The sequence below is a fragment of the Thalassophryne amazonica genome, chromosome 12 (assembly GCF_902500255.1).
Source record: "Thalassophryne amazonica chromosome 12, fThaAma1.1, whole genome shotgun sequence".
Lineage (NCBI taxonomy): Eukaryota > Metazoa > Chordata > Actinopteri > Batrachoidiformes > Batrachoididae > Thalassophryne > Thalassophryne amazonica.
Window position 1 is genome coordinate 69,637,829 of NC_047114.1, and position 15,515 is coordinate 69,653,343.

A 15,515-nucleotide genomic window follows, 5' to 3' on the forward strand; every position below is an offset into this window, starting at 1 on the left:
CAGTGTACCAAAACACAGAAATTTTCATTAAATATAAAAACATTATTGTCTGCCCAAATCATGAACTGATCTTGACGAGTCAGCTTCTTTTTAAACTCACCAGTCGATTTGCCTCGATGTACGCAGCGAGAGTGTTGACGCGGTAGCACAGGCCCTGATCCATAATGTGAACGTAGCAGCGCAGCTTTCCTCCATGGTAAGCTTCACTCATGTCGCCGCGGTGGTCATTCCAACAGGAGCGCTCCTGGGCCAGCTGGAGGAGAGCCTCATCCCATGACGAAATGCGGAGCTCTGCACACAGACACGAAGGAGCACAGGTGGAGCACAGGCACATGTACAGGTCATTTAAATCAGATGAAAGATGAAGGGATATTTTATGTGTGGTCTCTCTGGTTTAAGTAACCAAAAGTAACAGGCCAATAGGCTGCTTAGTGTCATAAGTGGCCGAGTGTTTTATTTCATTAACAAATCAGAAGATGGCAGGTGTGAAAGTGGATTCAAGCCCTTCCTTTTGACTGTTAGTGATTTTTTTTTAGCTGCTTCATGTCAGGTGCAGAGCTGTCACAGTGACAGCGACCTTACAGTGCTGACAGACAGCTACCTGAAGGATGACTTGTTTAATCCAAAGAAACAGAACTTTCTGTGATGACCGAGTACCCAACCTGATTAACTGAGCATGCATGTCACTTTCTGTATGCAAAATGCTCCAAGAAAAAACAGGAAGTCAGCTGCAGTGGAAAAACCTGAAAACCATGACCAGTGAAGAAACCCCACCATCTGCCAAAATCTATGGGTTCCAGACGTGAGGCAGCCATCGAATGGAAAAGATTTGCAACCAACAACTCAAAAAATGAGAATTTAATTTAATCTTTGTTCACTCAATAAAAGGTCAAAAGTATAACCCCAAATCAGAAAAAGTTGGGACACTGTGGAAAATGTAAATTTAAAAATTAATAATAACAATAATAATAATAATAATAATAATAATAATTCCCGCAGTGACTCTTAAGGCACCTTCACACTTGCACAAATTTGATCCCCACACTGCCGCACAATTCGTCGTGCCAATGCGTCTCACTTTGTCCTACTGAACACCACTTTACATAAAATAATCATTTCGTAACCGATGACATATTTGCTCTCAGAACTTGGCTGATGAAACCATTCTCTCTCCGCTCTCAGAATCACAGAGAAATGATCTACAGCTGCAGGTTGTCTCGTGCACATCGTGCGATGGAGAATGCATTTGGAATCTTGTCTCAAAGGTAGTTATTGATAATACATATCATAATAAAGTGGTAAAACAGTTGTATTTTCATTCCTTCTCATGAGTTAGATGATGTATCTGTAAAATTATGTTTATTACAGATGTAACATCTCGTCATAACTGTTCAGATGCCCTACATGTATTGACACAGTGTTTTTGAATAGGTTGTGCATTGTTCACAACAAGCTCACAAAATTAATGTGTGCTAGAAGTTTTGAACATTTCAAAATTTTCTTTGCACATTGGCATGCAGCCGCGCACAGTTCACATACAGCTTACAGTGCGTTTACTCATTGGCCAGATTGCATGCCAGTGCGGGGATCAAATTCGTGCAAGTGTCAAGGTGCCTTTACATTTACTTTGGCTTTCATTACATTTCAATACATTCTTTATTTCATATCCTTTATACCTCCACGCAGTCTCTACCTGGGACAGGCCAGAACTACAGGCAGGGCAGTCTAGTAGCAATGCCTTTGTAATGTGTGCAGAATGTGGTTTTGCATTGTCTTGTTGAAAAATGCATGGCCGTCCCTGGAAAAGATGTCATGATGTCACCTTTGCCAAGGGCACTGACACAACCCCATACCATGCCAGACCTTTGGACTTGTTCCTGATAACAGCTGGATGGTGCTTTGCACCTTTGGCCCAGAGTACACAATTTCCATTTCACCCCCCCCCCCCTCCAAAAAAAGATCTGGAATACAGATTCTTCTGACAATGCACATTTTCACTGTGTCATGATCCAACTCAGATGCCCCACAGCTCAGAAAAATCAATGCCGCTTCTGGACAAGATTATAATAAAACTTATTTTAAGTGGCATTCATGAATATTACTCTGTGTTGTAGTGCTTGACAAAGGTTTCCAAAAGTAATCCCTTACCCATGTGATTATATCAGCAACTGATGATGATAATGGTTCTTGATGCTGTGCCGCCTGAATGATTCAGATCATAGGCATTCACCTTGTGCCATTGCACTGTATACAATGAAATTCCTCCAGATTTCTTGAATCATTTAATATTTTGCACCCTAGAGGGAGAAATTTGAAAATCTCACCCACCCCCATCTTTCTTTGAGGAACACTGATGTTAAACATTTCAACATTATTCTCACGCATTTGTTGCCTAAACTGTCCCTGTTCCATGTTTTTTTTTTTTTTTATTACTTGCAGGCCTGTAATACAGGAATGGATGCACATTATCAAATGAATTGAAGCTGACCACACATAACAAGAAATGTCTTGGATTCATACACTCTGCAATGAAACAGACAAAGTCATATTTACTCAAATAGCTGCTCCCTCTCTAATAAAATACCCCCCCCCCCACCGATTTTTTATTGTCACATTTCATGTAGTGAAATTACGAATTCCTGAGAGAACAGAGTAAAATGAAAATGAAACAGTCCTACCTCACTGCCACAAAATCTCATCAGACCTGCTATGGTTTGCTTATGCAACCGCAGTGCCTCATATTTCAGATTCTTACCTGTCACATGAACACCTGCTGCCCCCCCCACCAAGAAGCTATTTTGCTGCTTTGGCCAGGGCTGCAAGCTTATCCTTGTCCCTACACCACTCCCGGAAATATCTCCTATTGACTAGGAAAATCTGAGCGGCATGGTGCTTCCCACACTCTCACGAGCGGCACTAGCTTAGCTTATGACAAGCTAAAAGTGGACGCTCTCGTTACGGCCGAACAACTCTCCAATTTCTGGGTAGTGTTAGTACGTGCCCGCAGCCGACATGCTTGATGAATTCCTGCGCAAAAAGTAGTTCCCAGATAATTGTGATATATTCCTGTGATAATGCGTATGTCTCATCTAAATTAATTCTAAAATTTACCAGTAATAAAATTATAAAGATAACTGAAGTTTGACGAGTGGCCATAATAAATATTTAAGAAACTTAAAGTTTATGAGCAACTTCACCTGTTATTGCTCAAGCACATTGTAAACACTGACACGATGGAGTTTGATGCAGAAGAGTTCAGAAAGATATGATTGGAATGTTTTGATTACCATTTACAGTTGGCGATGAAAGACTTGGGTGTTAACATCGTGTTAAAGTCAGAACAAGAGATCGACCTGGGAAGAGACACATTCTGTGTGTTGTCACTCTGAGCAGGGTGGCGAAAGTAGTCCGGCGAGCTCAATCTTAAGGCGCGAGTTATCCCACAGTTCCATAATAGCAGAGATGTCAGTCCAATGAGAGCAGAACTCTGAGCAGGGTGAGCTGGATGGACTACGATTCTGACATCATGCCCGTCTGTCAACATCCTCACTTTGCTCCGCGGCTCCGCCGCCTCACGCTGCTCGGTATTACTGGTAAATTTTAGAATTGATTTACATGAGATATACTCATTATCTCACAGGAATATATCACAATTATCTGGGAACTACTTTTTGTGCAGGAAATGTTCAAGCACGTCAGCCGAGGGCACGTACTAACACAGAATACCCAGAAATTGGCTAGACGTTTGGCCAAAATAAGAGCGTCCACTTTTAGCTTTTTCACCCCCCGGGGTGTTTATTAAATATGATAAATGTTAAGAATCACTGCGGGATTTTTTTTTTATTTAATTTTTTAATTAATTAATTAAAAAAAACTTCTGAATTTTTACCCCAGATTTCAATGTAAAAATCCTCATGTTAAAGCAGAACCTTTGGACTTTCAGCTCATATTCCATATTTAGTATCAGCTCCAATATTGTGTCAGATGACTAAACAATAACTTGTCTATCTCCAAATATTCATGAACCTAATTGTATATTGTGGCATAGTGCCATGGCCTTTAAAAATGTCTTATTTATATCATTAATTGTAATATCTTTCAAAACATATAAAACACAGAAGGACATTTCTCTCTCTCTGTCTGTCTGTGTGTGCGCATGTGTTTTAAACTGACCATGGTTGGAGTGGCTGTTGCTCTTTTTCTGGTTCTGATCCTCTGTGTCATCACTGCTTTTCTGAACGTTGACTGTTCTCGAAAATTGCTTACGCACCAAATACGGAACCAACTCCCTGCGGATGGATGACATAGACCTGCGACATAACAAGACACATACAAAATCTCAATGTGTGACAAATTTAAGACGCCACCAGTCTGCTTCTTTTATCCCTCCTCAATCTTCAGACAACAGTGTTTTTTTTTCCCTCGCAGTCACTGGGAGCAGGTAGGGTCAGTAAACAAAGTATACAGTTTATTAAAATTTGTAATTAATTTATTAAGTACTTAAATACCTTTCAATCTTAAAATTTGAGCAATCTGCCAAATCAACCTGGATTAAAATTAAGGGAGAATACCCTGAACCTTATTCAACTACACTGAACACACACATACCTGACTGAGGCTGGATTTTTTGTGCAGAGTGCCACCAAAACCAGAATAGACAAGATTTCAGAAACATGCTGTAACTGGTACTGGTGTAACAGTGATATACTTTGGACACCTTATTTTGAAAAATTACACTGTCATTTTTGCTGAGCGAAACTGACTGCAGTGAATACAAAGTGTCACATTACAAATAATGGAAAATCAAGCCTATCACAGCATAAATCACCTATTACAGTTGACAAACCTGATTTAACTCTATGATACAGGCCAAAACATATTTAAGCAGACAACCAACTCACACTACTGAAAAAAGACAAGCCCGCATTTGATATTTAAAAGGAAAGCACATGCACTTCAAATAAAACCTGTAACTGTCTGTCACCTTGTCATTCTGCCACTTCGACAGATTGCTCAATAGAGGTACTAGTATGCACTATTTATCTTGAACACTTTGAATTATGCTAAACATCTCCATAAAACAAGTATATCCTAATTGTGTCATTTCAACTCCACTGTACAACTGGCCGACTACTTCTGGCCCTGAGTGATTATAGCTGTGATTATGTCATCCTACCAGCCTGCAGTAATACAAACTAAAGCTGCATGTGAAATGCTATTATTGTAGAATACAAAAGAAACACATAAAAACTTTCAGAAAAATGTGGTACAAATTGTCACTGCCTTCCAAGAAGATTTATTTAACAATATAGTGATGCTTAGCACTACAAATTCCTTCAAAGATCTTCAAATCGAAAGCAGATGAAGTTGGTCCATGTTTTTATATTTCTGGCTGTGTAAACCTGGACATTATTCCGTCACCAACATTTATTTTTCCTCTTCTTTGCACTGTCCACAGTGTCCCTGTACAACCCCTCAAAGCATAAACCCACATACACCCCCCCAACCCCATTAACTTTCTTTGAAAAGGGAGACTAGGATTTCCATCTGAATCTTAATGCAAAAAAAGGAAGAAACAGAAAGTGTGCATGGAATATTGAAGAAAAGACAAATGAGAAGTGAACTATCAAGAAAAAAAAACAATGAAATATGTAACAAGGTCAGATTTTAGAAAATTCTGAACATCTGCGAAGAGATGGAACATGATCTGTGTAGGCGTTTGGTGCCTTGCCTTTAAATTTATTTGTGTGGAATTAAAGGACTATGCTGAAAAGATTGTATATATACAACTGTTAGAATTTGGGCAAAAAGTGAAATAGACATCTCAAGGTGCAGAAATGGTGCTGGGATTGGTGCGGGGTCATTGGGGAAAGATCGGACATGGAAGTGCTCACTCTCAGTTCACCTTATTCAGGAAGTCAGGATGGGTGGCTCCATTTTCTCACGCAACTTCCGGTTTGCCACTGCGTTGATGATTAGCTATGTGGGAACACAGTACGCCAGAAGTGTCCAAACATGAGCAGCATTAATTGTTCAGTTCATGGGTGCCACAACAACTGGAAGAAGAGGAAACTATTGCTTTCAGAACAATGTTTTGAACATGGAAAGGAGAAATCTGAGTGTTGTGGACCAGCATTTAACTTGTTCCCTCCTCCATCGAAAGATGAGGATCTCTGGTGCTCGCTAAAGGCGCTGAATTTGAAAAATCCACCCAAACGTCCCTATGGCTGTTCTTTTCATTTTAGGGAGAAAAAAAACCCACACCACTGGATCCTTACCCAGAGAACTGGTTGGATGACAATGCTCCGTTGAAGAAGCCACAGCGGATGCTAGTGAGACAAATGGGTAAGCTGTGTTTGTAGCATTAGCTGCTATCTAATTTACTCATTTTCTGGTGTTTGATACAACCAAGCACTGCATGAAATAACACCATATGTATATTAACAGTACGTAATCTTGGTATTACAGTGGTACTACTTGTCGGGTAGTATTTTAACTTGATTGTGCTTTTATAGTTCCTCATAGCCAAGCTGTCTGCGCCGAGTGACAACACAAAGTAGTTAAAAATAATCGAGGACCACTTTTTCTGTTATGACCCGTGGGTGAGCAAGAATCGATCCCTTTGAGCTTTTCAAAAAGGTTTTTGTTTCTATCCATGTAATGAGTTCCATTGTTCTACATTCAAAACACCGCTCAGCAGAAGTCCTAAGACAAAACGGAAATGCCTCTTTTGTAAAAGTGGGCGGGGCTGAATAAGGTGAATAGAAGCATAAAAATGCACACTCAAGCTACCTTAGATCAACAGTTAGTGCATGGCCATTTTTCTACAGGAAAAGTAAACTTTATTTCCCACGTCCAGATGCACACACCCGCTCACCCACCTCCACACCCACTGTCTCACACCCACTCTCCCACATCAAGATGCGCACACCTGCTTTCACACGTCCAGATGCTCACACCCACTGTCCAATATCCAGATCAATCAATCAACCAACATTTATTTATAAAGCGCTTTACAGCACCGACTGGTGTCCAAAGTGCTTAACATTAAAAACACAAATTTACAAAAATAAAACACATATAAAATAAAATTTTAAAACAACACATAAAAAAGCCAGTTTAAATAAATAAGTCTTTAACTTAGATTTAAAAAGTGCTAGGTCAGGAATAGTACGTAACTCAAGAGGTAGCTCATTCCACAGTCTGGGGCCAGCTACCACGAAAGCATGATCACCCCAGCGTTTATATCGTGACCTTGGAACATCTAAGTAAAGCTGGCCAGACGCCCTTAATGTCCTATTGTAGGTGCGCAAAGTTAAAATTTCAGACAAGTAGGGAGGTGCAAGGCCATAAATAGCTTTAAAAACAAACATTAAAATTTTAAAATCAATTCTAAAACGAACTGGAAGCCAGTGGAGTGAGTACAGGACGGGCGTAATATGCTCACGTCTAAAAGTGTTTGTTAAAAGACAAGCAGCAGCATTCTGCACCAACTGGAGACGTGCAAGAGACGACTGATTAATGCCCGAATAAAGTGCATTACAATAATCAAGTCTGGAGCTGATGAAAGCATGAATCCAGATGCGTACATCTGCTCACCCACCTCCACACCCACTGTCCCACACCTGCTCTCCCACATCATGATGCGCACACCTGCTGTCCCATGTCCAGATGGTCACACCCGCTGTCCTACTTCCAGATGTACACAACCGCTTTTCCATGTTCAGATCACACATGCGTGCTTCCACGTCCATATCCGTACACACTCCCAGACATCTCTTTAGGTTTAAGCTGGATTGAGTTTGGATGCATGTGTAGGATGAGTCACATTTGAAAAACAGATCTGAATGCTATCCAGCTAGAAAGCAACCAGACTGAATCCAGCTCAAGCTGGTTTGCAAACCTCAGTCTGAATAGGGCCTAAGGCTCTTCTTCTACCAATGCACTTGGCCACAAAGTCCTACATCTGCCTCTCGGCAGAAGTCCTTAAAGTCCTTTTTGTCTCACTGTGTATGCTTCACATGAAATGTTGATTTTGCTGTTGCCAGGCTTTCATAACCTAACAGTGAGTGATGAGCCTGTTGAAGAGGAACCTTCATAAAATGTGTACAACCTTGGCAGAATGTTGTGGACAGTCTGTGCAAGGTGTTGATGTTCTGCTTTTCTTTTCTTTTTTTGAGCTTGTAGCATTTTTCAAAATCCACGTAGATCTTGTCAAGTTAGTGTAATTTTGGTCAGCAGTCATGTCTGCTGTTATTGTTGCACACACTGTTCCTGCATCAACACAGTCATGTCAGAAAAAGAAAGTCTGATATCACCATGTGAAGGGCTTTTACAGGCTCCGCTCCAACTCAGTCACTTCTCTGTCATCTCTCCACAGCTGATGTAATGTCCACAGGAAGTACTTCAGAAACGTGGCTAAAGCAGCCTGAGCCAGATTTTATGTTTGACATCATTTCGGCCAGCAACCCTCTGGCAGCACGCTCTCTCTGTTGCTGCTGACTCAGTCTTTCTCTCTCTGGCTCATGGTGCCACCTTACTCCTCACTCTCTGGTTTCTGATGACACAATTCTCTATTTTCTGGGTGTGGATGCTATACATGCGTTAATAATTAAAGTCATATTCATCACTTAATGTAAGTACTGATCAATCAATCTACAAGCAATTACATGTTAATTGCTTGTTTTGATACTTTACAGATGGAAGATGTGCAAAAAATGAGCAGATGTGTAAAGACAGCGAAGTAAAGGAAATGTATTCAATTCCAATCCTTTATACAGCACCAAATAACAACATACGTATGTCACCCAAAGGTGCGACACCCATTTAAAGTCTAACTAGAGTGCTGACATAATGAGAGTGTGGCAACTTGCGAATTTCCCAACTCACTCCACTGGACATTGCATTTAGTGTGTTTTGCACAAAAACTCCACACTCATTCCTGTGTTACTGTCAGCCAGTAGTGTTAATTTAGATCAGCTCATTATTCCTCATCTTTCTGCTGATGCAGTGAAACATGATTGATTTCCTGAATATTAATATTTGCTGGAATTTTTCATTGGTGCAATTAGAAATATCTATAATTCTGGCCTGGTACTGATGTAATTAAGAGTTAGATATTTTTATTTCACATTATAGTCCGTTGAATTAGTTCATCTACATGAATCTGTTATTTTGACAGCGCCATAAGGTCCACTGTGGCAATAAGTAGATGTCATTTTTGTGATAACTTATAGTGTTCCTTGTCTACAGCAATTTGTTTACTGTGCAGATATTTTAATTATTTTATGATAGTTTTACTGTATTTTCTATCTTGCTAATTTTATATTATTGTATTTCTTCACAGTATAAGCTTGAATGAGAACTTTATTGACAGAGACATGAGCTGGACATTGCTTTATTTTCACACAAACGCCATCTCACATATCTGTGTTGTGAAATGTGTGTGACTTACAATGTGATCAAAGTGCAATCACTTTGGAGTTGGAAACAATATGGCGCCTGCCAGTCAAAACCCTGGGACATTAAATGGCACCACACTCAGTATGTGGGCTCTCTAGGTCTACCCTTACCCACCCTTTGAGCAAGCACATTGGCTTCTGTAGGCTTCCACATTAAAAAAATATAATGAGGAGCACTTAATGTAGGAGAAACCCTATTACCATCACTATTATCCCATTAGTAGGCATTTCCTGATTAAATTTTTTTTTGTTCCAAAACAATCATTTAGTACTGAGTATCGGCCAATAACTGGTCTCTATCAGACAGTTACATTTTCCTTGATGAATGGAACTCAAAATTTGGCCTGCTGTCACCTGGTGGGCTAAAAAGGAACAGTATGTGTGCTGTGAGAAGTCATAAAAAATACAATTATAATAAAAATGTGTTTGATTTTCAATTATCTAAAGAACAGAGGTCATAGTAGAAGATGACGCTGGGATTAAAAAAAATGTACATGGAAACAAAAGAGGCATGAGTCAAAAACAGACTTAATGTGTATGAAGTGAAGCCGAGTGCAGATATTAGGGCAGTTCATGTTATACAGTATAGTGAAAAAAATAAAAGTTGCGAGAGACTTCGGGCCACATCTTGTTTTTGTTCCACTTGGGGTTTTATAGGTGCTGACAAAATTTGAACTCAATCAGATCAGATTTAGAGGTCCCCCAGAGTGACACATTTTCCTCTCCCGCCGCTGGCAAGCCAAAGGCACCCTAACAGGAGAAGACTGATGCCATTATTTTTATTTATCTTTTTTTTTACAGGTACATGTGATGGCTTCTAATCGCAAAAAGTGGGGGTTGATTGGTCACCCAGAGGCGAATATTACTGGTCACCCAGAGGAAAACATTACATCTCCCCTTTCTGCTTTATTTGGGGAAATTGGTGCTTTGTGGGGGACCCCTAAACAATGTCCGATTACAATAAATTTTGGCACAGATCTTTTATTTTATTAGTGGAACAAGAACAACATTTGGCCCAAAAGATTTGTTACCATTTGACATTTTGAACAGGTCTAACAGATAAGGTTTAGAATCTAAACCATATCTGCGCTGATTCATTCTAAACATTAGAAGCACCTGTTCTGAACTGTGCCACCATGCTGCTGGTGGGCGAGCAAGCACTGAAGAGAGTGGTGGCCAATAGTTCTATTGACGTCGCTATACACATGGACCACAGACAGACTGGGATGATACTTGTGTTTAATTAAACATGATTTTGCTCAAACAAAAAGTACCTTGATCTGCCCCAGTACCGATCTGAGACTGCACTGAGACATCCCAAACTATTAACTATGATTACTCACGTCTTCATGATGTATTTCAACAGTATTAGAGGTCTTTCAAGTTGCACGTATATGGAATCTAACAATTTGCTTTTATTAATAATGGTTGCGAGTATCAATGAAAATGACTGTCTGATCAAAATGAAATATGTTGCTCTGATGAGAAATCTAGCTGGTTCAAAAAGGTTAGTTCCATCAATTTGCAAACTGTTATTTCAGAAAATATATGCCATGTCAACACCCAATCAGACTTCACTCCTCCACTCAATCTCCTCCCATGATTATGGAGTTTTTAAAAAGTTTAAGAAAATGTTTTGACTGTTTTGAGGGCCAGAAATAAAGAGAATGAGAAGTTGTTGCATATTGCACATAAAAAAAGATCCTTTTGTAGTCTGGTCCCAGGGGGAGAAAGAAGAGGAAGTAAAACACACATGACGTGGTGTGATTCTGCTGCTCTCATTATTAAGATAAATCTTCCCCTGTTACAGTTTGATCAGCAAAAACATAATAATGTGTATCCATTTTTTAAATAAAATTATCGGGGTACACAAACTGCATTGTGTTTATATCAAAATGGCCAATCACATTGTTTTGAGCCACACACCTGAATTTATATAAAAAAAATGTATTATGGTCATTTAACAATATTGGTGGATTGATCAATCAGAATGATTCCCATCCGACTGGTTTCCATTCAATGGAATCCTTTGCAAAAATGTAGTTTTGAAACCTGGATCTCGAACTGGACTGGTCACAGCAGGCAGCTTTGGCGGCTAAAGGCCTAATAACTGCCTGCGTCACTGGCACATAGTAAAACAAATTAACACCTCACTAGAATACCGTGCTAAGAGGATCATTCAAAACCTTACACACCATGTAACCATGTTTAACACTTACAGATTAAGTAAGGAATTTACGTCTGCAAGACTGTGAGCATGAAAGTCAACCAGTCAAAATGACCACAAATAGCAGACAAATGAACTTATTTCTGGAAGAAAACAGATTAGAATTTATAGCTTAATATCTGACATTCTAATTAGAAATTGAGTCATCACTTAATGCTTGAAATAAAAGAACAACTCACTTGTTATCGGTGAGAAAGTCCACCACAGCTTTTTTAAGACAGTACAGGTGAGCATCCACAAGACCAGTTTTAATATGCATAAGTGGATGCCTGCAGATAAAACAGAGACACAGAGAGACAGTTAAAGTACATTAAAATCAACATTTCTCTTATTCGACAAGTTATCGAACGCTACAAAATGAAGAAAAACACATTAGGCTAAAGTAACATTTGCAAACGACATACTGACAAACAAGAATAGCATGAGAATATTGTTGTGTTTGTGACGTTCCTCTGCACACGTGCACACATTCATGAGAAAATGCTTAACCCCGGCCATTACACGGGGGGATGTTTGCTTTGATTCATTTTGTCGCATGCTGTTTTTATGTTTTAGGTTTGCTTCTCATTTACTGAAGCCCTTTTAATCTGCCTCGACTTTGCACATGAGACAGGAAGGATTGATGCAAAGCAGACACAGCCACGGGCTTACATAAAAGTCATAGAATGGTGCCATCTGTCTATTGTCCTCTGTCAGCTACCGTAGATGTCGGCCCAAAGAGTTGCTGCTATGAGACAGCTGCCATTGAGACAGGTTTATGTTGAAAGGAATGGCACATATGCGCCATGCATTCAATCATTCACACATACATTGGCTCACACACACACATGTCCAAAAAGTAGAAAATGTGACATTTACGAAGCGAGACCCAAAGAAAACCATCTCATCCGCCAGGTTCAGAAACAAATCCCCCCCCCCCCCCCCCCTTTCATCCTTTCTTGTCTACCTATCCTCTTCTTTCACGGCACTTTCAATTATTACACCATAAAAACTACAGGGCGCATTGATACTAAAAGGACCATACCAATGCCTTTACATGTTTTAGCCCATTTACTGCAAATCACATAGATCTTCCATTACCGAGGACCTTTTTTTTTTAAACATGCTGTATTCATTTAGCATCAGAAGCTATAAAAACAGACTGATTTGAAAAGTCTGTGCCCCACTTCCAAAAATGCAAGCTACAAAAAGAAAACAAACAAATAAATAAATAAAGGGAGATATACTGTAATTTCACTATTCAGATGTTCAGATCTCAGTAAGTTAATTTACTTTTCCAAAATGAAATGAGTAAAAACCAATGACTGTGTGGAAAGTAGGAAAAACACATTCAATTCAAAACACAGCATGCACGCACAATTTGACTGAAGTCAAAAGTAAAGTCTTAAAACGGTTCTTTCCTTTCCTACTCATCCAACAATGGGAATGAGGACAATGAGTATCACTAAGGTCTTAATGACAGCAGAAACCATCATCATTGTGGCTCATGTTAATAACAACTTTTTCATCTAAGGTGTGCTTCTCTGACAAATACAACCCAGGACACAAAAATACAACAAAAACATTTTAGAACTGCAGTGGACACTTTAAGTGAGTGGCAGAATGTCTTAAAAATGACTGAGATGTTGAGTCGGAGTGCGGTGAACTCCTGATGAACAAGTCAGACCCTGAGTCGACATGTGTGCAGTCTATTTTGGAACCTTTGCAAGGAAATGGTTGGCAAAACGCCTTGAAGAAGAAATGGCGGTCCAGGTAGTTCAGAGTGGCCTGTGGGAAATCTGTTATCTCTCAATGACTGATCTGGTATAAATACAGTCACTGGTTGACTGACACACAGTCTGTTTCTCTGTGACTTTGATCTACTCATCGTTGTCTTTTAAATTATCCTGTCATTGCAAACAATGATTTATATACTGTTGCTGAGCTGCAGCATTTGTGTTATTGGATGGTTCTCTCAGTCTTGTGTTGTGCTTTTTGTTGTCCTGTTAGAATGGCCACAGCAGATGGTAACCCCACTAAGTCTGGTCTGCTTGAGGTTTCTACCCGTGAAAATCAAAAAACACAGAAGGAATATTTCTTCACTACTGTCACCAATGTGCTTGCTCAAGGTAACAGGGGGGGTAACGCATAAACCTTACTTGTGTATAATGCTTTTTTGGGGTGGGGTGGGCTTATGATTTGGCACAGTACAACTAATTGTAATATAATCTAAAAAATGTGTCATTTTTGGTTCTGACAATAAAGGATGCGTATAAATGATTTTTGCCTTTACAAATACAGCTAATATTAAATATTAACAGGTAAAGACATTTAAGTACAACTAAGTCAAAGAATAGACATTCGGATTTGACATCCACTTTTGGGTGCACACAAATATAAAAACTAAATTAAAAGAAATAAAAAGATACATTTTATTCATATAGGTGATACGCGGCAAGGTGCGTATCTATAGTAAAAGCTGCTTGATAATTCAGTTTAACTGAATAATCACAGAATGGATTTGAACACGTTCCTGCCACTGTTTCATCTCTCTCATCAGCCTCCCCTTTCATCAAATACTGCTTTCTATATTTTCTATTCTATATATTCTATATATATTCTTGCTTTCTGCTCTCTCTTACCAGCTCTGTCTGTTTACCAAACTTCCAGTCTAACTACTGCAACTCCAAAGGATGTTACAACTACAATCTCAATGCCAAAAATCGTAACAGTATTTTCAGTCAAAACATTTTTATCCAAAAGCATAAAAACATGTATGCATACACAGAGATACTGCAGGCAATTGTCATATTTTTACTCACATATTCCACAGATGTGTTTTCTGTGTGCATACTGTGGCCTTAAAGTGGAATTTATGGGAAACACCAGTCTGTGACATCAGCGTTTGGCACCCATGAGCAGGAAAAGAGAGATCTGAGGATAGCTGGTTTGCGGGAAGGTGTGCAGGACTGCATGCATGTCAGTTAGGAAGAAGGGAGGACCCTGTCACACCTTGACAATTTAGCCAGCGTATGCTGACAGCCCTGTTTCCACCGAGTGGTTTGGGTTGGTACTGCACGGTATGGTGCGGGACAGCCCTGTTTCCACCAAGCGGTTTGGGTTGGTACTGCACGGTATGGTGCGGGTCGGAACAGTTAAGATTGGCTTGGATTGTGTTTCCACCGCCGACAGAACCCTTTGGTTTGGCAGGCAGAACATGCAAATATTGATGAACATGTGAACGCTGTCGCGTGGCCCTGCCACCTCCACATGGAGGCCAAGCAGAGTAATTTAACACTTTTTACATTTTATTTTATTTTTGTCTAGGTGGGTGGTGGCCAAGTGGTTAATGCGCTTGGTTTCAATTCAGAAGGTTCCCGGTTCAAATCCCACCCCTGCCACATTTCTCCATGTAATGTTGAGTTGCGTCAGGAAGGGCATCCGGCGTAAAACCTGTGCCAATTCAACATGCAGATCCACCTTGGATTTGCTGTGGCGACCCCGAGTGCAAACAAGGGAGCAGCCGAAGGGACTTACTATTTTATTTTTGTCTAGGTGGATCATGGGATTTATTTTCATCACATGCAGAATGTAGAAAAATTGACTGAATCCTGTGGCAAACACTGACGTGAATAAATATGGGGCTCTGACTCTTTCAACTTTTAAAAGAAGTTAATATTCTTGTTGTGGCACAAAGCACCGGCGTCCTCTGGTTCAGGCTGAGAAACAAAACACAGAGGGTCTTCTTTAAAAATGCTACATTTCTTCAGCCACGACAAGGAACTAAAGTATTTTCAGACGTCGTTTTCCAAAATCAGGACGCTTTATGTGGATAAATTTTCATCAGG

General features: G+C 39.8%; 1 protein-coding gene across 4 annotated transcripts in view; it reads right to left on the reverse strand.

The window, feature by feature from the left end:
• eif2b3 (eukaryotic translation initiation factor 2B, subunit 3 gamma) overlaps positions 1 to 15,515 on the reverse strand; it is an 84,415-nt gene that overhangs the window by 32,399 nt on the left and 36,501 nt on the right. For all 4 annotated transcript variants that reach the window (XM_034183137.1, XM_034183140.1, XM_034183139.1 and 1 more), the window contains 3 exons: positions 11,868 to 11,957; positions 4,174 to 4,310; positions 101 to 291 (listed from right to left, as the gene is read on the reverse strand). In XM_034183137.1, coding sequence (XP_034039028.1) covers positions 101 to 291; positions 4,174 to 4,310; positions 11,868 to 11,957 — 418 coding nt within the window. The remainder of the gene's footprint in view (positions 1 to 100; positions 292 to 4,173; positions 4,311 to 11,867; positions 11,958 to 15,515) is intronic.